General features: G+C 40.0%; 1 protein-coding gene across 1 annotated transcript in view; it reads right to left on the minus strand.

Moving 5' to 3' along the window:
- Positions 1–26,817, minus strand: part of LOC138749313 (tapasin-related protein-like) — a 58,352-nt gene that overhangs the window by 24,074 nt on the left and 7,461 nt on the right. Inside the window, exons 5-9 of the mRNA XM_069910530.1 lie at positions 15,625–15,660; positions 12,522–12,848; positions 10,838–10,930; positions 6,250–6,266; positions 558–1,303 (exon numbers count right to left, since the gene is read on the minus strand). Of these exons, the coding sequence (XP_069766631.1) occupies positions 1,154–1,303; positions 6,250–6,266; positions 10,838–10,930; positions 12,522–12,848; positions 15,625–15,660 (623 nt within the window). The 3' untranslated portion in view covers positions 558–1,153. The remainder of the gene's footprint in view (positions 1–557; positions 1,304–6,249; positions 6,267–10,837; positions 10,931–12,521; positions 12,849–15,624; positions 15,661–26,817) is intronic.

Raw genomic sequence — 26,817 nt, forward strand, 5'->3', positions numbered from 1 at the left:
AACTTCTCTGGTTTCTAATCCCTGCTCTCACCCTCTGCCACCTTTCCTCCATCTCTCCACCCCCTTCCCTCTGCATTCACAGAGCTATCTTTCCTCCCCATTTACTGGGGAGGCCCTCCCGCCCTTATCCACCTATTACTTCCTGCCTGTGGGATTGTGCTCCTACCATTTTGTTTGGGCGCCGTCCTACATTTTCTTCATACCTTGATGAAGGTCTCAAGCTTGAAGCATTAGTTATGTATCTTTTATCTTTGCTCTATAAAGTGCAGTTTGACCTGCTGAGTTTCTCCAGTGTTGTGTTTGAAATTTTTACATCTACACTCCTACTGGCTCCAAGCACCCAGGCCCTAGCTTCCCTTTCCAGAGTCCCTCCTAAATATTTATGTCATGCAGCATGCACCCACATTACAAGTGCCAATCACCCTTGAGGTAGGAGAGGAGGAGTGGTTCAGGGTTGGAGGACTTGGATAGATGGCTGGGCAGGGGAAGAGAGGGTTGTACCCTTTCCAACGGTCATCAGAAATGCAGTAGCATTATGGTAATCACCAGAATCATACCTGGTAAGGAACCACAGGTGTTCACTCACATCCCAGTCCAGTAACCAAGGAACGTGAACGGAGCAAACTGAAATAAACAGAAAGTAATGGTGGTGATGAATTCAGCATGCTGTTATTAGTCTAAGTCTTGCTCACTCACTTTGAGAGGAAGGCCATCCTTCGAAGAGTTCCCAGTTACCAACCATTTCAATTCCTCTCGCCATTCCCATAAAGTCATATCTGTCCTTGTTCTGAAACGCAACGCAAACTTGAACACCACATCATATGCCTCCTGGATAGCCTTAAACCCAACAGCATGAACATCAATTTTTATTAGTTACCACCACTTCTTTTGTGTTCCAGTTTCCATCTCTTCTTTACCCACTCCTTTTCTTTCTCTCCAACCTTCCCCCTACCAGTAGTATCTTCCTGTCTTGCCACTTCTCCCACCCTGTCACCTCTTCACTTCCCCCTCCCCCTAGATGTGTTATCAACCCTTCTTACTTTAGAGGGTTCTGACCTGAAACGCTGACTGGCCGTTTCTCTCCACGGACGCTGCCTGACCTGCTGAGTCCCTCCGTGATTACTCCCAGCATCTGCAGTTCTTCGGGGATTCTCTAACCTTCGATCCTTGCCGACATCTGACCAAAGATACTTGCCTGCTCTTCTGAAAGGTTCCAGCACACCGCTAACTTTACGGGACAGTTTCGGGATGAATAATGAAGGTTGGGCTTTGCCAATCTGCATCCAATGAACTTCAGGGAATGCTGCCGTCGGAGAGAAACAGCAATCATCAGGGATCCACACCACCCAGAACACATTCTGTTCTCACTTCTACCATCAGGAAAGAGGTCTAGGAGCCATAAAACTCATCACCAGGTTCAGGAACAGCTGCTATCACTCCATGACAAACTCAACCAAAGACTAATTTAAGGAATCTTACTTAGCACATTATTACTGAATTTTTTTTTTACACTTGCCCAGTTTGCTTATATTTCTCTCTTTTGTATACGTATTTTTTTTGAGTCGTTTTCTGCGCTACTGATAAGCAGAAATTCATCCTCGCCTGCAGGGAGAAAATACATTCAGGATTGTATACTTATTTATTTTTTATATATATATATATACACACACACACATACTTATATATATTTATTTGACAATAAATTTGAACTTTGATCTAAAACAAATTTCAGGTGTATTCTTATAAATATGTTATTCCTTTAATCTACAACCCCTCTATCCGCCCCACCCCAAACCCCTACAAAAAATAAAGCTCTGTTTGTTACAGTCTGTCACCCTCCCCAGCACCACTAGGGAGACATTTTACTTCTCATATCCCCAAAGATTCAGGAATAAGGAACTTGCTCACATATATCAGCACAGTTGGCATCAGTTAGTGCCGCACCATTAAACCTCCAGTCTGGGTTTAAATCTGACCTTGTCTGTAAAGAGTTTGTGTCTATGTGGGTTTCCTTCAGGTCGTCCCACCCTTCAAAACATACTGGGGTGGGTCGTAAGCGAATTGGGTGCAATGGTCTTGTGAGCCGGAAGGACCTGTAACCGTGCTGTAGGTCCAGGACGTTAGAGGCACAACTGCTCCTATTTTCCAGTGGAGTCACTATTATAACGTGGCAGCCAACTTACGCACAAATGCTGCCAAGACAGAAAACAATTATTAATTTTATTTTGATGTTGCTGGTTGGGGGAGAAGTGGGAAAACTGCAATCTGACATTGGTGTTTCTTAGTGTGGCTCCAGGGTCCCAGATGGATAGCCAATCATCTCACTTTTTTCAAAGCAAATATTGATGGTTCGTTAAGAATTAAACGAGTAAAGGCTCCATCATTTCATTATGTTTTGGTTTTATTTCAATTCCAAGGTAAACTTGAGTCTCTGTTCCAGCACAATTACTCCAGGGAAAAGATTACAGAACAATGGGATTGCATGCAACTCACTGCATTTACAAGCCGTTCAGCTCAATCCATCCATGCATGTATCCAGCTCTCTTTATTCCCAATGAAAAGTGTCACGTCTGTGTCATTGGGTTGTTTGCACATGTAAACAAGTGACGGTCATGAAAAGCCTACCGTTTGAGTTAAAATCTATTGGACATATTTCCTAAATGCTGCCTCAAAGCTTGTGGCATTAACAAGTGTGGTCAAGCCCACCCCCTGGTGGTGCCTTGTCATACTGCAGATGGATTCCTGTCATAAAAGATTTGAGTACAAGAGCCAACACTGGACCACAATTTTTTTCCCCAAAAGGTTTGTTTCCTGAAAAGACGGACAATATGATAGACAACTTCAAACAACACCAAGATCATTTCAGATTTGCTGTATCACGTAGGAATTTGGAGAAACATCAACTATTAATGAAATTAGCATTTTTATTCGCAGAATGACGCTGACACACTGCATTAGTTCAACCGGCCTAAAAATATTTTGCTGCTGATTTTCGTTTGTACTCAGCATCTGATGCCTCTCATGTCAGTGTCCAACAATAGTCGGCCACCATCGATGGGTTCTAGTTGCCCTGATAGCACTTTTCCACGGTTGTAATGTCCTGGTGAAACCTTTTACTGTGTTCATCACTGACTGCACAAAGATCTACCAGGAAGACGTCCAAGCGCGAAGACCCTGCAGAAATCGAAGAAGCTGTAGTTTTTTTTTTCTTCAAGTTAAACAGGAAAGCCTGCTGTCGCTGTGATTGTAGTGCTAGAGAAATTCAGCAGGTCTCGTCCTTTTAAAAGTAAATTGACTCTGGATTTTCTCTGTGTGCTCTGGTTTCCTCCCATATCTCAAGCACATTCACTTTAGAGGGGCCACTGTAAAAAAAATGCCCGAGTGGATGGTCGAACCTGTGGCGAGTTAGTAGGAGACGGGAGAATAAAAATACAGGATTAATGTCGAATTTGTGCAAACTGTTGATGGTTGGTTGGTTGAGACTTAGTGGGTCGAAGAGCCTGCTTCTATGCTGTACCTCTAGGTGACTCGATGGTAAAAGATTCACTCATTCCAGGTCTCGCAGGCAATTATTGGAGGAACTTTCAGTTGAGGCTCTACTTTCCATTTCCTGAGGCTCAAGTGGATGTGACACCCACTGTGGTTCCTGCTGTGTACATTCACTGCTGCATTAGTTTATAGCACTTCACTGGTCATGATGCAGTCTAGGATTTTCTAAGGACACAAAGGATTTCTGCATGAACGTGGATACTGTCCTTCCTTATTGGCTGCATCCTTCCCTGAAGTCCAGTTCCCTGTGCTCAGTATGGCTTCTTCTGTAGGAGAGATTTTTTTTTAAATCAGTGGACAATTCTACAGGACAAAAACCATCAGAAGCTTAAAAGCCTGAAAGATTGTTTATATATCTCTATCTCTGCAATATAAAGTACATTGTTTGACGCGCTGAGTTTCTCCAGCATTGGGTTGTGTTTTTTTTAAACACACAGTATCTTTGACCCACTATCGTCAAGGAAGGAGGCATCAAAATCAGGAAGTACCAGGCTGGGAAATAACTTCTTCCCACAGGATGCGAGACTGACGAACAGTGTCCTGTAACTGTGCAAATCATCCAGAAAGATCTATATATAGATATTTTAATTATATCTTTATGTGTATATATGTAATTATTACATTCTGTGTACTGTGTGCACCATGGTCCGGAGAAACTCTGCTTCATCTAGTTGTACATGTACCGTCAGATGGTAATGAACTTGCCTGCACTAAACTGCCACCATCAGGCTGCTGAGAATCATGTATTTCCTCGGGGAGGGGAGGGTGTTCGAGATTATATAAAACCCTGATCCGAGGCATCACTGGGGTTGGTGTCAACCACCCCCATGATTTTTCTCCTTTTCCATTAAGCAATAACTTAATGCTCAAAAAAGTTATTGATATCGGTTCACAAATACTAATGATCACAATATTGTAGCTAAAACACCAGAAAATTTGACAAAAGCAGCGACTATCACAACACCAGCAGCAACGAAAACAGCAGCGTGTGCTGACGAACCACGTGATTCAAAGCGTCGTTGTAATTGGGTCATAACGACAGGTCTGACCGGAGAGCATTAGAAGGTTCAAAAAGTAAATCAGCATCGAGTTTTAGCCATGTAGGTCTATTGATACATGTTAACTGGGCTTACAAAAAAATGTTTTTCTTGTCATAACTAACAACAGGGATATTTTTATTTAAAAAATTATTAAATTTCTGCTGATAGACCGTCCTTTTGGTGTCACCCCCCCCCCCCCTCTGATGGTGTCACCCATTGGGTCTGCTCCCCCCAGTAACACCAACGACCCTGAACAGGTCACACACAGACAGTCTCATTTACAGGTTGTAGCACCACACCTTAGGGATAGAGTGGACCAGGGTTGAGCGCAAGCAGATTCACAGGCATGTCGCTTAGGGTTAAAATATAAGGAAAGGTCACAAAAAGTAGGCTTGCAAGAAGTTGGGAGAAATCGGTTCGCCTAACAGTCTGCATAATGCCATGACAGCGCAAATGACACAGGCTTGCATCTGGCGCTGTTTGTAAGGAGTCTGTACATATATTCCCCCCCCCCTGTGTACTGTGTTTTCTCTTCGGGGGCTCCGGTTTCCTCCCACATTCCAAAGACATACAAAGTGAGTAGATTGATTGGTCACACGGTTGTATTGGGAGGTGGCGGGGGGGGGGGCCATGGGCAGGTTCATGAGGCCAGAAGGGCCTGTTACTATGGAGGGCACAAGAAGTCTCACAGACAAAAACGGTTCATGCTTGCTTGATTATTATCAAATCTAAGTCTGCTGTTTGACAGCCAATACAACATAGCAATAAAGACAAAATAGATAGAATTAGGATGCACCTCAGTCCAGAACAATTCAAGGGGCTGAATAGGTTATTCGCTGTGCAATAGACTTTCCTACCTCCACAGCTCTGGGAACGACTGTATTAAAGTGCAGATCTCCCAGCCAGGGCTGAATGAGCAATGTTCCTGTAACCATGGAACATCAGGAATCCGATGGAAAGAATGCAGCTGGACTGCCCAGTGTGCTTAGCGATATCCAGATCTGGCTAGATTGCCTTTATCGCTTATAGAACATAACAGCACAGTACAGGCCCTTCAGCCCTTGATTTTATCCCAACCTATATATTCCTACCATGTAACCCTCTATTTTTCTTTCATCCATTTGCCTGTCTAAGAGTCTCTTTAATGCCCCTCTTGTTTCAACCTCCACCACTACCCTGGCAAGGCATTCCGGGCACCCTCAAATGCGTAAAAAAACCTTACTCCTGCTGTCTCCCCTAAACTTCCCTCCCTTCACTTTGTACTGTACAGTGGTGTTTGCTATTCCAACCCTGAGATGAAGATGCTGGCTGTCCTCCATGTCTCTCAGAATCTTGTAGACCTCTACTGTCTCCTCTCATCCTGCTTCATAGAAAGCTTGTGTAGTTTCCCTTCATGAAATTTTGTCGTATTTAAATCATAGCACTCCTCAGTGCAATACACAAAAGTGCTGGATCGGAGAGACTCATGTAGCATCCATATGAAGGGTAACCAACGTTTCGGGCCTGAGCCCTTTGTCAAGGTATGAGCTAAACGCAGGCAGGCACCTGAATAAAAAGATGGGGGGGGGTGAGAGTAGAGGAAGGAAAAGGGCAGGCGGATGAGCACAGACTAACGGGTAAAGATATGGATATGGGTGGGAGTGACTCACATTCCTCTTACCTTGGTTTTGTCCGTAACTGCAAAGCAAAGGATAGGGAATCATTACAATTCACATGGACATAAACCACATCAGTGAGCAGGATATATATTCATCACTGACATCACCCAAGAGACCTTTAGAATTCCTTTTTTAAATTTGTAAACTACAGAATTTCACAAAAGATTGAGCACAAATTTTTGTTTTCTCTCCCCAAAAGCTTTAGAAGTGGAAAAGGCGTTGGTTATTAATTATTAATGGGCATCAGATGTAGTCATCGCCCACACGCAAACCCCAAACCATGTGCATCACAAGGCCGCCCCTTCCCAGTTTGGTAGTATTGCCTTGCTGTGTTCTACCTCAACCATGAAACTGATAAAGCTTCAATGGATCTTTCTCTCGCTATTATGGAACCCCACTCACCAAGACCTCAGCTTCTGGTGGAGTGTGCAGGCTCAGGTTGGATCGGGCCAGCCTGTCTCGTTATAAACACAAGGTTTTCTAAATAAAGTGTCATGTCAACAGCAGTTCTGTATGTAAGGACAAGCGAGTGTATGCCGTGTGCCAAGCCAATGTTCTGGTTGGTTCTGGCCAGACCTCTTCCTCAATTGACCAGAGTTATGTCTGGTTTTAGTTTTATAATCTCTACCTGCAGGTGATGAGTGGCCACCCATGCTGTCATGGTGCTGCTTGCTGTTACTTTTCAGTACACTTCTCTACTCTATTACTGTGCTCTTTACACAGTTGCATGAATGTTATAGATAACCTGTTAGTTGGCTCACAGAAGAACCCATCTTACTGGACAGGGTATCTTCTGACAAATAAATGTAAACTTAACCAAGAATCATTATTCGTCTTGGCGCCACTTCCAACTTTCATGGGCACTGAACTCAAAACTAGTTAATTCACTAAATGATGATCCAGGCCAGCATTTACGAACTCATCCCTCATTGCCCCTGAGCTGAATGGTCCTTCATCTTAAGCAGGTAAGCATCAATCATTTAGCTGTGGATCTGGAGTCGTGTGTAACCAGATTAAGTAACAGCAGTATGCCCAACAACTCCAGAATTCATTCAGTTAACCAGGCAATCCACGGGCTGCAACAATGGGTTTGGAAATCAGACCACTTTTACCCTCCCAGTATCTTAGCACTGTAGCAAAGCACCTCTTTACCAATTGCTTTTGGGTTCAATAAATGCCAACCAGCGGGGCCACTTCTGGGCTCAGTAAATGCCAACCATCCTTGCAAAACCTGACGGTGAAACCTCAGAAATATATTTCAATATTCTAGATTTGCGACATCTACATCGATTGGGTGGAAATGTGAACAGTTAACTGGCAAAAGGAATTTTATTTGGACACGTGTGTAGGGTTGCATCTTGGGAAGACAAATGTAAGAGAAAAGTCTGCAGTAAATGGGAGGACCCTCAGCAGTATCGATGTACAGAAGGATCTTGGGTTGCAAAAACAGAATTCCCTGATGGTGGCAACGTAAGAAGATAGGATGGTGAAGGTGTACAGTATACTTACCTTTATTGATTAGTGAATACAGTAAAATCCCTATTATCTGGAATTCAAGCAACCGGAAACCTCAAACAACCAGTAAAAACAAAAGATTTGCAGAAAATAAATAGGTTAAAAAAAAATACAGATTTTAAATTGGCACGCCTCGCCGCCAGTTCTTCATTCACGTAACATGTAACCGGAAAACTTGCTTATCCGACATCCTGGATACCAGGGGTTCTATTGTATAAAAGTTGTGAGGTCACATTGCAGCTGTAGAAAACTTCAGCCAGGCCATGTTTGGAGTATAGTGAGCAGTTCTAGTCACTGAATTACAGGAAGGAAGCTTTGAAGAGGTACAGAAGTTCACCAGGACGTTGACTGGATTGCCGAGCGTAAGCTATAAGGAGAGGTCAAACAAACTTACACTGTTTCCTCTGGGGTAATGGAGGACCTGACAGAAGTAGATAAAACCGTGAAAGAAATCGAAAGGATAGATAGAATCTTTTTCTCTGGTCAGAATTGTCAAATACAAGATGGCATCGTTTGAAGGTGAGAGGGAGAAATTTTAAAAGGGGCCAGTTATTTTGACAGAAATTGGTAGACGCATGCAATACTCTACCAGTGGGTGCTAGAAGGAGATATCATGGCAATGTTTAAAAGACATGTAGGCATACACATGAACAGTTAGGGAACAAAGGGATTAAACAGAGGGGACAGGTGCAGGCAGATGCAATTTGATTTGGCATCCTGACTGCACTGAGATCTTGGGCCAAGGACCTGCCTCTGTGCTGCATAGTTCTAATATTGTAGGTACTCAAACGTGCCAAATCCCTCAATGTGTCTGCAATTCTGATGCTCCATCGCTTCAATGTTAAACATGATCAACTGTGTCACTTCCACCACATCCCAGTCAAGCTGCCGGGAAGAAAGAACAAATCTCTCTGAATGCCAATATAGACCGGCTGCCTGAAAATAAAACACTAGATCTAAACGTCAATGTCATAAACAGCTTGTAAATGCACCATGCAGTGAATTATTTATCATTCATTCATCGCCATTTGCTCTCTCCTAAAGGGCATGTAGTGATGTCTGTGTCTGTGTAACAAAATAGCTTGGATGCTTTAAAAATGAAATGAGGCAAATTCAGGATCAAAAAAATTACATTGATGGAACTCCTGAAAGGCTGAGAGAAGAGTTGTGTGGACAATATACATTGGTTTTAAATTAAATGTAAATTTTAACTAATTTACAACATGGGAGAAGCCAGTTAATTTTCTATCCCAATAATTCACCGTACTGCTCCAATGTATCATTCAGATTCCCCAAAGACCTCAAAGGTTGTGTTAAATATATCAAAACATCATCTGCAAACAAATCTATTTTATACTTGTCAGCTTTCACCCCAATACCCTTAATATTACTTTCTTGTCTAATCATCTGAGCCAAGGGTTCAATAACCAATGCAAATAGAGATGGTGACAAAGGATAGCCTTGCCTAGTTGATCTAGATAACATAAAAGGTGAAGATACGCATCCATTTGTCACCACCCTAGCAGTAGGATTTTTATATAAGGCCTTAGAGGCCCAAAATTAAACTTTTCCAAAACTTTAAACAAAAAAACTCCATTCCACTCTATCAAAGGCCTTTTCCGCATCAAGAGAGATTACCATTGGTTGATCAGACTGCTCCCGAGAAATATTAACTAAATAAATCAACTTTACAACATTATCTGCTGGGGAAAAAAACATGGGAGAAGCCTATTCTGGCCATTGAAACCCGTGTCTCTCAATTATCCACTAACCCTGTATGTTTTTGGAGGGTGGAGGAAATCGGATCACCCAGGGAACACTGACACAGGGAGAATGTACAAACTCGTTACAGACAGCGGCAGATTTTGCTCAATCCAATGACCACTTTATCCTGTCTGATCATTTAAACTGAACAAAAGACGTTGGCGTTGGAGTCAGCCTTCTGACATACTGAGCCTGCTCCAACATTCAGTATGATCTGATCAGTGGCCTTAGCCCCAGGATTGGGCAAAGAAGCGGCAAATGAAATATGTCAGAAAGTGTAGTGTCATACACTTTGGGGGGGAGAAAAAAAAATGGGAAGACATTTTTTTTTTAAATGGGGAGAAAATTGAAAATACCCAGATGCCATGGGACCTGGGAGTCCTTGTGCAGGATAGCCTGGAAGTAAACTTACAGGTTGAAACAGTGGTGAAGGCAGCAATTGCAATGCTGGCATTCTTTTCAAGAGGAATAGAAATACAAGAGCAGGGACATGGTGCCAAGTCTTTATAAGGCCCTGGTGAGGCCTCACTTGGAGCATCGCGAGCTGTTTTGGATTCCTCATTCAAGAAAAGATGAGCTGACGTTGGAAAGGGTTCAAAAGGACTTCCCTGGGATGATTCGGGGAATGAAATGGTTATCATACGAGGGGGGTTTGACAGCTCGTGGCCTGTATACTTTAAAATTTAGGAGGGGGGGGGGAATCTCATTGAAACATTTTAAATATTGAAAGGCATGGACAGAGTAGATTTAAAAAGGTGGGAGAGTCCAGGACAAGAGGGCACAACTTCAGGATTGAAGAGTGTCCACCAAGAACAGAAATACACAGGAATTTCTTCAGCAAGAGGATGGAAAATCTGTGGAATTTGTGGCCACAGGTGGTTGTGGAGGCCAGGTCATTGGGTATATTTAAGACAGAGATTGATAGGTTCTTGATTAGCCAGGGCATCAAAGGTAATGGGAACAAGGCCTCCCTGGGATAGAAAATGGCAGATTCACCTCCATCTTAAGAGGAGAAATTCCTCCTGATCTCAAGCTTATATTGCTGACCTTCCATCTGAGATTGTGTGCTCTCCAACTTGAGACTGCCCCACCAAAGGAAGCATCATCACATTTCCAACCCATCCATTCCCCTCATAACTACAGACGTTCCCTTGAGATCACCACATCCACCAGCAGTTTCTACGGCCATTACGCTATTAAAGTAGTATACTATCTAGGTTCTGTAGCAACATTGTGGAGACCGAAAGAGGAATCCTCAAGAGATGGGTTCTTCTTATGAACAGTAGAGAACACAAACCAGCAAGCACTCACCTTTATTCAAGTGAATGAGCAGGATGATCAGAATGACACAGGAGAACAGGAACAATGTTGAAATTAAGATGTACAATAGTATCTGAGATTGTGCTGTGGAAATAAAAGAAAACATTGAAAATATGGAGCATGACTGCTTTGAGACGTTGAACACGCATCATGGCATCGACTGGAAACCAACTCCAAACCAACACCTCTATCCTTCACATTCACATCATTAGAAACAAGTCATTTATTGATCACTCTCAACGTCTTGTTGTTAAACAGGTTTTGATTAAACAGGTGTGTTGTCACTTCCTGACTGCCTCATTGAAGCATACATTGTTTCTGCTTCTAAGGTCGATGAAGACGAACCATTAACCACTGGACAGGGTGAAAGGAACAAAAGTTTTCGCTGTACTCAGTACCATTGATTGAACCCTTTAGTACTGATTGCATTGGCTACTCTCTTTCTTGTATGCTGCTCTGGCTTATTCTTACCTCCACCTATCAGGACTCGAACACTGTTGGCAGACCTTGGATTACCTCTGCTTACGTAGGCAGGAAAACTGGGATTCTCCAGTGTACATTGGGTCCCAATTAAAGATGTTGTTTAATCAGATTCTAATGTAGGTCAGCAAACCAAGAGGTGAATGGGAATTATTGCTGATTCGGATGCAAGCAAGAGGGTTTAATGACAAGGGAGGATACAGAGTTCGTCAAGCCTAATGAGATGAGAATCTTGGTTGAGGATAGAATTGAGAAAAGGACCGTGCAATAGAGCAGGGGTGGCCAAATTGTGGCTCGCGAGCCACATAGAATGTGTGGCTCATGGATATATGTTGGCAAAGATGAAGACTCCCAATAATCAGTCAGGATTTTGAAAATACAGTAGAATACAGTAGTCCCCCCTAATCCAAGCCCCCCCCCTGCGATGCCTGAAACGCGGATAATTCCGAACCCTATATATACTATGTTTTTTTTCCTGTACATACATATCTATGATAAAGTTTAATTTACAAATTAGGCAAGAGATTTAAAACAGCAATATTTTTAAAAAAGGGTTACTTGAACACAAGCACTGCAATACCAAGACAGTCGATCTGAACACTATCTCTACTGTAATTTTGGACCGCAGATAACTGAAACAGCAGATTGGGGGGGGGGGGGGGGGGGAGAGCCACTGCATTTGGTATGTATCCTATCAACTTTTTTGATTTTTTAAACTAAGACCAATTAGCAGTTTAAAAACTACATACATGAATAATTAGTATGATGTACATGTATTTAATATTTAAGTAAAGTTTTGTGACAAAAATACATGTAAGAGTAAAAATGAGTACATGATATTTTTCATGCCTTGCAGCCCTCAAGCATCTCAAGTTTTCGTACAGTATGTGGTTCTTTAAGCCGGTTTGGCCACCCCTGAAAATTAAGGGGACATGAGCACTCTGACTGAGAGATGTGCATCAATTTTGCACCAGAATTTGTTTTTTTTCCCCATTCTTTTCTCCTGACTGAAGGAGCTCCTACATGCAACTGCAGAAATTGGTTTGATGCAGAACTGTTCCAACATCCCTTGCACTGCTATTGCTTCAATGCCACTTCGACACATGCACACTCCCATTGCAATCCATTTTGAACTCTGCTGTGCCTTGGAACAACACTAAGAGAACAGTGTCAGCGAAGTCCACTCATTACTTACCCTTCACATTTATGTGGACATAACGTTTAATTGTCTTCTCCAGGCTGACGTGGTCAACTTGGCAAACGAACGTGGCCCCATTGTCCTCCAACGAGGCTGAGAACCTGAAGTAACTCGTCAGATTGAAAGTGCCATCACGGTTGGGCTTGTGGGAGGAAAGGATAGTGTTGGTCATGTAGACAGGGAGTAGGTGTTCCCCATCCTTCTGACGCTGCCACTTCACTGTCACATCAAGTGGGTAGAACATCTCCATGTCACATGCCAGTTTCTGCTCATCCCCTTCCGTCAGGGAGAGAGAATTATGGCTCAAATAAACCCTGGGAGGCTCTGCAAGGGGAAGAGGAAAATATTCCATCACAACACTGGGAGGGGTGGGGGGAGGGGGGAGATGCTCACAAATAAAAATGGTGGAAATACTTAGTGAGTCACCCAGAGAGTCTGTGAAGAGAATCAAAATGAACCTTTCGGGTTGATAATCTAGGAATACAGTAAAAATCCAAAAATATGGATACTAAAACCCAGACCACCTGAGAATCCAGACTCTCAAACTTTTTAAGTTTAGCGGGCTTTTGAGTGCATGTGCAAGCGCCACATATGCAAAGCGACCAAGCTTAATACAGGTAATCTTATCACAAAGAAATTCACATAATTTTCTTTTAGTGTTCATTTATTTTTAAAAACATAATTTCAAACATTACACTTTTTTATAGTGAAAGAATTGTTTACATTTTTGTCAAGTGTTGACTATATTTTTCTTTAAAACTGCTCATTTTTAAAAATGAACCATGCTGTATTTACTAATGAATGAATTATCAAATTTTACCTATTCTTCTTTATTCCTCCTTAAATATGATTTTTTAAAGTACTGCCTAAGGATCCGTAAAATCCATAAATCCGGACTGACCCAGTCCCCGAGCAGTCCAGATTTTAGGACTTTTAATGTAGTTAGAGATAAGCAGGTTCTACGCTGCAGAGGATGGAAGGGGGCAGTGGGGAAAGGCTGTGACAGGATGCAGACGGAGGTGATTTACAAACAAAAAGCTGATTATTGGATACGTATGGAAACAAAGGACCCTTCTCATGAAGGTTGTTCCACCTACAACGTTCATTCTGTTTCTCTTTCCACAGATGCTACCTGACCAGCTGAGTTTTTTTTATTTTCATTTTTTAAAATTTAACTTGCATGCCATCTATGTTGGCAATTCTCTTCGTTATTTAAACTGATGGGGGTGTGGCAAGATGGCGTAGAGTCTAGACGTGTAATCTCGACCTCTCTGGCCAGACTTTTAAGTACCTGTTTTTTAACTCTTTGTTTTTTTTGTTATTATGATATTTTGATGTTATTGATTGTTTGGCTGGGGAGGGAGAGATTTGCACTAAGTTCTTTACTCGTCATCAGCCACTGGTGGGTGACCCACACCCAATTTTTGTTTAGGGGATTACTACCTTTTGGTAGTTCTTTTGTGGGGGGGGGGGGGGGGGATTTTCTTTTTTTTTTCTTTATTTTTTTATTTTTATTTTAGTTAATTTTTAATTTGTGATTTTTTTTCTATTGGAGGGCCTATATACGTTGATTTGAGTTTTTATATAAAGATATTATTGGTATTTAGTAATAATAGCAGGTATGTCAAAGTTGAGGTTTGCTACTTTTAATGTTCGAGGATTAAACAGTCAAATTAAATGTAAGCGAGTCTTGGCTTATATTAAGAAAATGAAAATTGATATTGCTTTTTTACAAGAAACACATTTGAATGTGAAGGAAAGCATGAAATTAAAGAGGGACTGGGTTGGGCATGTATATTCTTCTTCATTTAATTCTAAAGCTAAAGGTGTAGCAATTTTGATACATAAAAATTTATCTTTTGAATTACAATCAATGGAAGAAAAGGCAGGATGTGTTCTTAAATTGAATTGTAAGATTTTTAGTGAATTTTGGACTTTACTTAATATTTATGCTCCAAATGTAGATGATGAAATATTTATTTCAGATGCATTTTTATGTTTGGGTCAGGCTAATGATAATATTTTAGTTGGTGGTGATTTTAATTGTGTTTTGGAACCTTTATTAGATAAATCTCCGAAGAAAGTTTAAAAAATCTAAGACGGCAATCCAGGTCCAAGCGTTGATGAAAGATCTTAATTTAGTAGATATTTGGAGGCGTCTTAATCCAACAGAGAAAGATTTTTCCTTTTATTCATCTAGACATGAATTGTTTTCAAGGATTGACTTCTTTTTAGTATCAGCACATTTACAAGGGAAAATACAACAAGCGGAATATAAAAGTAGGGTGATTTCAGATCATATTTTACATATGCAACTTCTGAGAAAATTCAAATGGCTTATCGTTGGAGATTTAATACAATGTTGTTAAAAAATAGGGAATTTATTGATTTTTTGAAAAAACAAAATTTTTTGAAAGAAAATTCTAATTCTGTTCAAAGTAAGTTTGTATTATGGGATGCTATGAAAGCCTATTTGAGAGGACAAATAATTAGTTATACTTCTAAAATAAAAAAGAATCGATTAAATCAGAGTCTTGAATTAGAGAAACAGATTGATGAATTAGAAAAGGAATTTTAGAAAGATGCTACAGAAGATCAGAAAATAGAATTATCTAGGTTGAAATTGGAATAATACTTTGCAATCTTATCAGTTTGAATGTGTGATTAATAGGACTAAACAACAGTATTACAAATGGGGAGAGAAAGCACATAAGTTTTTGGCGTGGCAATTAAAGAAAGAACAGATTTCGAGGACTATTAATGGAGACAGAATTCTCTTATTACTTATAAACCTCGTGAGATTAATGATGAATTTTATTCATTTTATAAAAAGTTATATACATCTGAAGGAAAACAAGACACTGGATCAATTGATTTTTTTTTAAATCACAGTTGAATTTACCGATATTAGAGGATGGAGATATACAGGAGTTAGAAGAACCATTTACTGATTCGGAAATTAAAATGGCTATGCTGGAAATGCTGAACGGTAAATCGCCTGGTGATGATGGATTTTCGGTTGAATTTTATAAAATTTGTTATGATTTATCTACAGTGTTTGGGGATGTATTACGTCAAGTTGGAGAACATTATGAATTACCTGAGTCTTGCTCTAGTGCTTTAATTACAGTAATTCCTAAAAAAGATAGAGATCCTTTGAAAGTATCTTCATATAGGTCAATTTCGTTGTTAAATGTAGATTAAAAAATAATAGCTAAAATATTAGCGAATAGATTGGCTAAATTTTTACCCAAGTTGATTCGTATTGATCAAACAGGTTTTATAAAGAATAGATATGCTTCAGATAACATTTTGCATGTGATTAGTTTGATTAATAGATTTCGACAATTCTTTGATCATCCGATGGTGATACCTTTAGATGCAGAAAAAGCATTTGATAGTTTTTAAAACTGATAATCTGATAATGAAACATCCTTTGCGAATATGGGCATAATTTAGAAAGTTTTGTGGATTTCAGTTTTTCTCTTGCCAGATCTATTAAATCTAAACATTCTTTTCAACCTTCTTTACTGATACTGATTTTAAGGACTGGCATAAATTAGTTATTAAATGTTTTAAAGACCTTTCTATTTGAAACTATTTTGCTTCCTTTGAACAACTGGCAGTAAAATTTAACTTACCAAATTTTTTTTTAAAGTAAATTACAAGTTAGACATTTTGTTCAATCAAATAGGAGGATGTAGAGGATGAATGCGTGGCTAAAGAGATGGTGCAGGGGCAAGGGATAAGGTTTCTGGATCATTGGGATCTCTTCTGGGGAAGGTCGGACCTGTACAAAAGGGACGGACTCCACTTGAAATGGAGGGGGACCAATGTGCTGACAAGCAGATTTGCTAGAGCTGTGAGGGAAGGTTTAAACTAGTTTGGCAGGGGGATGGGGAACAGAGTGTGAGAGCAGTGTCAAGGAAGCATGGCCACCTAGATAGGAATAATAACGATAACAAAGGTAGGATAGAGATTAGGGTAAAAGGTAGAAAAGAGAATATAGGTGAGGGTCATTCTCTGAAATGTATATATTTTAATGCAAGAAGCATAGTGAACAAGAAAGATGAGCTTAGAGCATGGACAGATACTTGGGGTCATGATATTGTGCCAATTAGTGAGACCTGGCTACAGGAGGGGCAGAACTGGCAACTTAATATTCCAGGATTCATTTGTTTTAGATGTGATAGATCAGGGGGTAAAAAAGGGGGAGGAGTTGCTCTGCTTGTTAAGGAGGACATTACTGCTGTGAGGTGGCAGGATGGTCTGGAGGGATCGTCCAGTGAGGCTGTTTGGGTGGAATTGAGGGGTGCTAATAGGGGTGTATTACAGACCACCAAATTGGCCAAGAAAATTAGAGGAACAAATTTGTAGGGAGATAACATATATGTGTGAGAATTATAAGGCAGTGATCATGGGAGATTTTAACTTCCCTCACATTGATTGGGATACGCATACAGTTAGAGGGCTGGATGGGCTAGAGTTCGTTAAATGTGTTCAAGATTGTTTTCTAAATCAATTAGTAGAAGAACCGACTCGGGACGATGTAATACTAGATCTCCTGTTAGGGAACGAGCTAGGTCAGGTATTGGACATTAATGTTGGAGAACAAATTGGTTCTAGTGATCATAACTGTTAGTTTTAGGGTAGTTTTAGGGAAGAGCAAGGAGGGGCCTAAAGTTGAGGTTCTGGTTTGGAGAAGAGCAAATTTCGAAGGAATGAGAAGGGATTTGGGGAGTATTGAGTGGGACAAGATATTTTCAGGTAAGGATGTAAATGAAAAATGGAGGATATTCAAAAAAGAAATATTGAGGGTACAGAGTAGATATGTCCGAGTGAGGATCAAAGGAAAGGCTGGAAGTCATAGGGAGGCTTGGTTTTCAAGGAATATTGGAAATTTGGTTAGGAGAAAAAGGGGTATAAAGAGCAGGGAGCTGAGAATTTGAAGGAGGACTACAAGGAGTATAGAAGGAATCTTAAGAAAGAAATTAAAAAGGCCAAAAAAAGGCACAAAGAGGCTTTGGCAGACAGAGTAAAAATATATCCAAAGGGTTTCTATAGGTACATTAAAAGTAAAAGATTAGTGAGGGATAAAATTGGACCCCTTGTAGATAGCGAGGGTAGGCTGAGTGAGAAGTTGGAAGAAATGGGGGAAATTTTGAATGATTTCTTTGCCTCGGTATTCACTAGGGAAAAAAATATTGAACCAGTTGAAGTAAAGAAAAATAGTGGGGAGGTCATGAAGCATATAAGGATAACCGAGGAGGTAGTGATGGCTGTGTTGAAAAAGATAAAGGTGGATAAATCTCCTGGACCGGACAAAATATTCCCAAGGACACTCAGGGAGGCTTGTGGACAGATAGTGGGGCCATTAACAGAAATATTTAGGATGTCACTGGCCACGGGGGTAGTGCCAAAGGATTGGAAGGTGGCGCATGTGGCTCCACTGTTAAGGAAAGGGTCCAAATGTAAACCTGGGAATTATAGGCCTGTGAGTCTGACGTCTGTGGTGGGCAAGTTGATAGAAAGTGTTCTGAGAGATGGTATTTACAAATATTTGGAGGTACAGGGATTGATAGGGAGTAATCAACATGGTTTTGTCAGGGGTAGATCATGCTTGACAAACCTGACTAAGTTTTTCGAGGGGGTTACAAAAAAGGTTGATGAATGGAAAGCTGTGGATGTTGTCTATTTAGACTTTAGTAAAGCTTTTGACAAAGTTCCCCACAGGAGGTTAGGAAAAAAGGTGGAGACATTAGGTTTAAATAAGGAGGTAGTGAAATGGATTCAGCAATGGTTGGATGGGAGGTGTCAGAGAGTAGTGGTAGAAAATTGTTTGTCCAATTGGAGGCCAGTGACCAGTGGAGTTCCTCAGGGATCGTTCCTGGGTCCACTATTGTTTGTTCTATATATTATCGATCTTGAAGTAGAGGTGGAGAATTGGATGAGCAAGTTTGCGGATGACACAAAGATCAGTGGTGTTGTGGACAGTGAGGAAGATTACCGTAGATTAAAAGGTGATTTAGGAAGGCTTGGAGGTATGGGCTGAGAAATGGCTGATGGAATCAGCCATTAAGGCATGGACTAGTAGGGCCAAACTGGCCTGTTCTGTGCTGTAAGTGGTTATATGGTTAAAGATCCCTGAATTCTCAAGAACTCCTGAGGCAAATATTCTTGATTTACTTTGATTTACAGTTTTGTCATAAAGGTTCAATATCAATTATTTATAACAATTTGCTTGATTTAAGGATAGCTTCAAAAGTTAAGATCAAGAACGATTGGGAACAGGATATGAATGCATAATTTTTGGATGAGGTTTGAGATTCGATTTGTAATCTGATTAATGCGACCTCCTTTTGCGCACGACCTTGTTTGTTGCAATTTAAAGTGGCCCATCGAGTTCACATGTGAAAAGTTAAATGATCTCATTTTTATTCAGATACAAATACTCTTTTATGTGATAAACGCAACAAAAAAAAAAATTGATGCTTCGTTGGACTTGCCCTAGTCTAGAAAAATTTTGATAATGTAATAGATAATGTAATGTAATAGATAAGGTTTACATTATTTGCAGTTGAACAAAACAGTTAAGTGTGAGGTGTTACATTTTGGAAAGGCAAATCTAAATAGGTCATATGCATTAAATGGTAGGCTATTGAGATTTGCAGAGCAACAAAGGGATTTTGGAGTGATGGTAAATAGTACCCTCAAGGTCGATACTCAGGTCGATGGTGTGGTGAAGAAGGCATTTGGAATGCTGGCCTTCATAAATCGCAGTATTGAATTCAAGAGTAGGGAGGTTATGATGAAATTGTACAAGGCATTGGTGAGGCCAAATTTGGAGTACTGTGTACAGTTTTGGTCACCAAATTATAGGAAAGATATAAAAATAGAGAGAGTGCAGAGAAGGTTCACAAGAATGTTGACAGGATTTCAAGGTTTGAGTTACAGGGAAAGGTTGTGCAGACTAGGGCTTTTTTTCTCTGGAGCGTAGAAGATTGAGGGGGGACTTGATAGAGGTGTTAAAGATTTTAAAAGAGACAGACAGAGTAAATGTGGATAGACTTTTTCCATTAAGAGTGGGGAAATTCAAACGAGAGAGCATGGTTTAAGATTGAAGGGGGAAAATTATAAGGGGAACATGAGGGGAAATTTCTTTACGCAAAGGGTGGTAGAGATGTGGAATGAGCTTCTGGCAGACATAGTTGAGACGGGATCATTGGTTACATTTAAGGATGGACTGGATAGTTACATGGAGAGGAGAGGACTAGAGGGGTATGGACAGTGCTGCTCAGTGGGACTAGGAGGGTGGGGATTTGTTTCAGCATGGACTAGTAGGGCCAAACTGGCCTGTTCTGTGCTCTAAGTGGTTATATGGTTAAAGATCCCCGACTTCTCAAGAACTCCTGAGGCAAATATTCTTGATTTACCTTGATTTACAGTTTTGTCATAAAGGTTCAATATCAATTATTTATAACAATTTGCTTGATTTAGGGATAACCTCATAAGTTAAGATCCAGAATGATTGGGAACAGGATTTGAATGTATAATTTTTGGATGAGGTTTGAAATTCGATTTGTAATCTGATTAATGCGACCTCCTTTGCGCACGACCTTGTTTGTTGCAATTTAAAGTGGCCCATCGAGTGCACATGTGTAAAGTTATATGATCTCATTTTTATTCAAATACAAATACTCTTTTATGTGACAAACGCAACAAAAAAAAAAATTGAGGCTTCATTGGACTTGCCCTAGTCTAGAAAATTCTTGATAATGTAATAGATAATGTAATGTAATAGATAAGGTTTACATTATTTGCAGTTGAACAAAACAGTTAAGTGTGAGGTGTTACATTTTGGAAAGGCAAATCTAAATAGGTCATATGCATTAAATGGTAGGCTATTGAGATTTGCAGAGCAACAAAGGGATTTTGGAGTGATGGTAAATAGTACCCTCAAGGTCGATACTCAGGTCGATGGTGTGGTGAAGAAGGCATTTGGAATGCTGGCCTTCATAAATCGGAGTATTGAATTCAAGAGTAGGGAGGTTATGATGAAATTGTACAAGGCATTGGTGAGGCCAAATTTGGAGTACTGTGTACAGTTTTGGTCACCAAATTATAGGAAAGATATTAAAATAGAGAGAGTGCAGAGAAGGTTCACGAGAATGTTGACAGGATTTCAAGGTTTGAGTTACAGGGAAAGGTTGTGCAGACTAGGGCTTTTTTCTCTGGATCGTAGAAGATTGAGGGGGAACTTGATAGAGGTGTTTAAGATTTTAAAAGAGACACACAGGGTAAATGTGGATAGACTTTCTCAATTAAGAGTGGGGAGATTCAAACTAGAGGGCATGGTTTAAGATTGAAGGGGGAAAATTATAAGGGGAACATAAGGGGAAATTTCTTTACGCAAAGGGTGGTAGGGATGTGGAATGAGCTTTTGGCAGACATAGTTGACACGGGATCATTGGTTACATTTAAGGATGGACTGGATAGTTACATGGAGAGGAGAGGACTGGAGGGGTATGGACCGGGTGCTGGTCAGTGGGACGAGGTGGGTGTGGATTTGTTACAGCATGGACTAGTAGGGCCAAACTGGCCTGTTCTGTGCTCTAAGTGGTTATATGGTTAAAGGTCCCCAACTTCTCAAGAACTCCTGAGGCAAATATTCTTGATTTACCTTGATTTACGATTTTCTCATAAAGGTTCAATATCAATTATTTATAAAAATTTGCTTGATTTAAGGATAACCTCATAAGTTAAGATCAAGAATGATTGGGAACAGGATTTGAATGTATAATTTTTGGATGAGGTTTCAGATTCGATTTGTAATCTGATTAATGCGACCTCCTTTGCGCTCGACCTTGTTTGTTGCAATTTAAAGTGGCCCATCGAGTTCACATGTGTAAAGTTAAATGATCTCATTTTTATTCAGATACAAATACTCTTTTATGTGATAAACGCAACAAAAAAAAATTGATGCTTCATTGGACTTGCCCTAGTCTAGAAAAATTTTGATAATGTAATAGATAATGTAATGTAATAGATAAGGTTTACATTATTTGCAGTTGAACAAAACAGTTAAGTGTGAGGTGTTACATTTTGGAAAGGGAAATCTAAATAGGTCATATGCATTAAATGGTAGGCTATTGAGATTTGCAGAGCAACAAAGGGATTTAGGAGTGATGGTAAATAGTACCCTCAAGGTCGATACTCAGGTCGATGGTGTGGTGAAGAAGGCATTTGGAATGCTGGCCTTCATAAATCGGAGTATTGAATTCAAGAGTAGGGAGGTTATGATGAAATTGTACAAGGCATTGGTGAGGCCAAATTTGGAGTACTGTGTACAGTTTTGGTCACCAAATTATAGGAAAGATATAAAAATAGAGAGAGTTCAGAGAAGGTTCACGAGAATGTTGACAGGATTTCAAGGTTTGAGTTACAGGGAAAGGTTGTGCAGACTACGGCTTTTTTTCTCTAGAGCGTAGAAGATTGAAGGGGGACTTGATAGAGGTTTTTAAGATTTTAAACGAGACAGACAGAGTAAATGTGGATAGACTTTTTCCATTAAGAGTGGGGAAATTCAAACGAGAGGGCATGGTTTAAGATTGAAAGGGGAATATTATAAGGGGAACATGAGGGGAAATTTCTTTACGCAAATGGTGGTAGGGATGTGGAATGAGCTTCTGGCAGACATAGTTGAGACGGGATCATTGGTTACATTTAAGGATGGACTGGATAGTTACATGCAGAGGAGAGGACTGGAGGGGTATGGACCAGGTGCTGGTCAGTGGGACTAGGAGGGTGGGGATTTGTTACAGCATGGACTAGTAGGGCCAAACTGGCCTGCTCTGTGCTGTAAGTGGTTGTATGGTTAAAGATCCCCGACTTCTCAAGAACTCCTGAGGCAAATATTCTTGATTTACCTTGATTTACAGTTTTGTCATAAAGGTTCAATATCAATTATTTATAACAATTTGCTTGATTTAATGATAGCCTCATAAGTTAAGATCAAGAATGATTGGGAACAGGATTTGAATGTATAATTTTTGGATGAGGTTTGAAATTCGATTTGTAATCTGATTAATGCGACCTCCTTTTGCGCACGACCTTGTTTGTTGCAATTTAAAGTGGCCCATCGAGTGCACATGTGTAAAGTTATATGATCTCATTTTTATTCAAATACAAATACTCTTTTATGTGACAAACGCAACAAAAAAAAATTGAGGCTTCATTGGACTTGCCCTCGTCTAGAAAATTCTTGATAATGTAATAGATAATGTAATGTAATAGATAAGGTTTACATTATTTGCAGTTGAACAGAACAGTTAAGTGTGAGGTGTTACATTTTGGAAAGGCAAATCTAAATAGGTCATATGCATTAAATGGTAGGCTATTGAGATTTGCAGAGCAACAAAGGGATTTTGGAGTGATGGTAAATAGTACCCTCAAGGTCGATACTCAGGTCGATGGTGTGGTGAAGAAGGCATTTGGAATGCTGGCCTTCATAAATCGCAGTATTGAATTCAAGAGTAGGGAGGTTATGATGAAATTGTACAAGGCATTGGTGAGGCCAAATTTGGAGTACTGTGTACAGATTTGGTCACCAAATTATAGGAAAGATATTAAAATAGAGAGAGTTCAGAGAAGGTTCACAAGTATGTTGACAGGATTTCAAGGTTTGAGTTACAGGGAAAGGTTGTGCAGACTAGGGCTTTTTTTCTCTGGAGCGTAGAAGATTGAGGGGGGACTTGATAGAGGTGTTAAAGATTTTAAAAGAGACAGACAGAGTAAATGTGGATAGACTTTTTCCATTAAGAGTGGGGAAATTCAAACGAGAGAGCATGGTTTAAGATTGAAGGGGGAAAATTATAAGGGGAACATGAGGGGAAATTTCTTTACGCAAAGGGTGGTAGAGATGTGGAATGAGCTTCTGGCAGACATAGTTGAGACGGGATCATTGGTTACATTTAAGGATGGACTGGATAGTTACATGGAGAGGAGAGGACTAGAGGGGTATGGACCGGGTGCTGGTCCGTGCGACTAGGAGGGTGGTGATTTGTTACAGCATGGACTAGTAGGGCCAAACTGGCCTGTTCTGTGCTCTAAGTGGTTATATGGTTAAAGATCCCCGACTTCTCAAGAACTCCTGAGGCAAATATTCTTGATTTACCTTGATTTACAGTTTTGTCATAAAGGTTCAATATCAATTATTTATAACAATTTGCTTGATTTAAGGATAACCTCATAAGTTAAGATCAAGAATGATTGGGAACAGGATTTGAATGTATAATTTTTGGATGAGGTTTGAAATTCGATTTGTAATCTGATTAATACGACCTCCTTTTTCGCACGACCTTGTTTGTTGCAATTTAATGTGGCCCATCGAGTGCACATGTGTAAAGTTAAATGATCTCATTTTTATTCAGATACAAATACTCTTTTATGTGATAAACGCAACAAAAAAAATTGATGCTTCATTGGACTTGCCCTAGTCTAGAAAAATTTTGATAATGTAATAGATAATGTAATGTAATAGATAACTGTTTTGTTCAACTGCAAATAATGTAAACCTTAATAAAAATATTAAAGAAGAAAAGGAAAGAAAATTGTAAATGTTTTTATAAAAATAGTTTTTATAACTTTCTTGAAAAGAATTTATAATTTCATTTCTTTCTTTCTCCTTTGAGTTGGGTTTGTTTTGATTTTATGCTCTGATGTACTATTATTAATGTGCTCTATATTTTTGAATTATGTTCATATTTAGACTTTTTTTTCCTTTTATTTTAATTATGTTGCACATTGTATAATTACATTGTTCAATTGTTTATACTTTAAAGATTAATAAAAATATTTTAAAAGTTCCTTCTGGTTCCTGAGCCCCATGCCTCCCAAATACCCCAACCTACAATCTTCGAACATTTTGAAAGGTGGTAGGAAACCGGAGCACCTGGAAGAAACCCACACAGACATGGGGAAACAGCACCGGTTTCGAACTCGGGTCACTGGCACTGTAACAGCATTGTGCTAACCATTAACTAACTAACTAACGAACGTGCTGACTAGTTTACAGCATCATCTGTTTTTATTTCAGATTTTCAGCATCTGCGGTGTTTTTTTACTTTAAAACAAAGTTTTGTCTTGAGTGGTTGAAAATGAGAACAGGTTTTCCGTTATAAGGAAGGCACTGAACTTCTTTCCTGAGACTGCAAAGCTATGGCATAGAGTTAAAAGACAAGGTGTTCTTGGCTAGATTCAGATTGCATGAAACAAAGTGGGAAGTAGGGAGAAGAATGGAGAAGAGGGTATACAGGAGAAGGATCCACAATGAAATTGTCAAGCGGTCTGAAGCTTGGGATCATGAACAAAAGGAGGAAAGTGTCCTGTAGAGTGCATTGCTTCCACAATGTTCCAGAGTTAAGAGGTCATGTTGCAGCTCTACAAATCTCTCATGAGACCACACTTAGTATATTGTGTTCTGATCAGGTCACCTCATTATAAGAAGGATGTGGAAGCTATGGAGAGAGTGCAGGAGATTTACCTGGATTGGAAAATAATTCTTATGAGGCAAGGATAGCAGAGCTAGGACTTTTCTCTTTGGACCAAAGGTTGAGATAGGGGTCTTTAAGATTCTGAAGGGCAGAGATCGGATAGACAGCCAGAATCTTTTACCCAGGGTGGGAGTAGCAAACACCAGAGGTCATCTGTACAAAGTGAAGGGAAGAAAGTTTTAGGGGAGGCATCAGGGGGCAATTTTTAAAAAATATATAAACACAGAGTGTTGTGGATGCCAGGAATGCCTTGCCAGGGGCTGCAGTGGAGGCGAAAACATGAGGGGCATTTAAGAGGCTCTTAGACATGTAGATGAAAGAAAGAGGGCCTGCACTTTGCTGTAGTTTTCTCTGTAGAGAAAATAGTATTGCGGGCATTGAAGACAGAATACTGAATTGGAGGTCCAACAAACAAATTCCTCCTTCATCTGGAAAGAATATTTGAGAGTTTAGAGAAAAAGAGGGAAGAAAGTGGGACAAAGTGCTCAGCTGTGTCTCCTACACTTGCTCAGGAAAGATGTTGCTGATCTCCGATGATTTATCGGCCTACTGACACTGGGTGTGCAAGTCAATTAGAACCAGGTTGGAGTAATCAATTAACAGCAGTTTTGGATTGAACATAATCATTTTCAATCTCAATGTAAAATGTTATCATGTCATGATCATTCTTCACCGACAGAAAGGTTATCAATCTCTTGCACAAAAGGAGATCCAAAATAGCCTTCTCCCAATACTGTATTCTTTCACAACATAGAAGGTGATATTCATCCCATCAAGTCCATGCTATCTCGAAGCAATCCCATTCCTGCATCTATTTCTCAGCAATCCATATTCTATTCCTTGATTTTTCCACAACCCAAGAGATAGTTAATAGCAGACAATTAATATACAAACCAGCAAGAGGAAACTGGAGTACACTTAAGGAGTACATGCAAACTTCAAACATCACCTCCTGGAGGTGAGGATCTAAGGCAGCAAAACTGTGACATCCTCTACTTAGTGAGCTGGAAGACATTCCGTGTTAGAACACCAAATCTGAATGATAAAACTTCACAGATGTGCTTATAATCTTCTCTTTCAAATTATTGCATTTTTCTTTTCTATATCCAGCTGCTCCTTTTTAAAATAATTGCTAGCTTGACAACTTTGCTCTCTGCCCCATCACAGACATTATCTCCAATCCTAGCCCTCTCCAAAACTTAAAACATGCTTGTTTCACATTCGGATTTCCAGAGTCCACTTCAAATGGGTGTTAGGCTCTTCGCCACATTAACTATTAACAACCATCCTTAGCTGAGCTGGGATTCAACCATGTTGAAGATGATTTGCCAGTTGCTAGTATTAATCTTAACTACTGCACTGTGCACTTCATCCAGGTATTACCTTTTAAATTTAGACCTACAGCACGGTAACAGCCCCCTTTGTCCACGAGCCCGTGCGGCCCAATTACACCCAATTGACCTACACCACCTGTACGTTTTGAAGGGTGGGAGGAAACAGGAGCCTCAGACAAAAAACCACACAGAAACAGGAAGAACATACAAACTCCTTACAGACAGCGATGGATCTGAACCCCAGTTGCCATCCTTAATCCACTGACTATATAGTACATACAATAATTAATCTAGCCTTCATCTCTACCAGATTAGCTCTGAAGACTAAAGTTTTCCTTGATTTTCTGCTAATATAATACATTCCAAAAATATTCCTCCACATTCAATACTGGTTAATTAATCAAAATT

This window comes from Narcine bancroftii, chromosome 14 (assembly GCF_036971445.1).
Source record: "Narcine bancroftii isolate sNarBan1 chromosome 14, sNarBan1.hap1, whole genome shotgun sequence".
NCBI lineage: Eukaryota > Metazoa > Chordata > Chondrichthyes > Torpediniformes > Narcinidae > Narcine > Narcine bancroftii.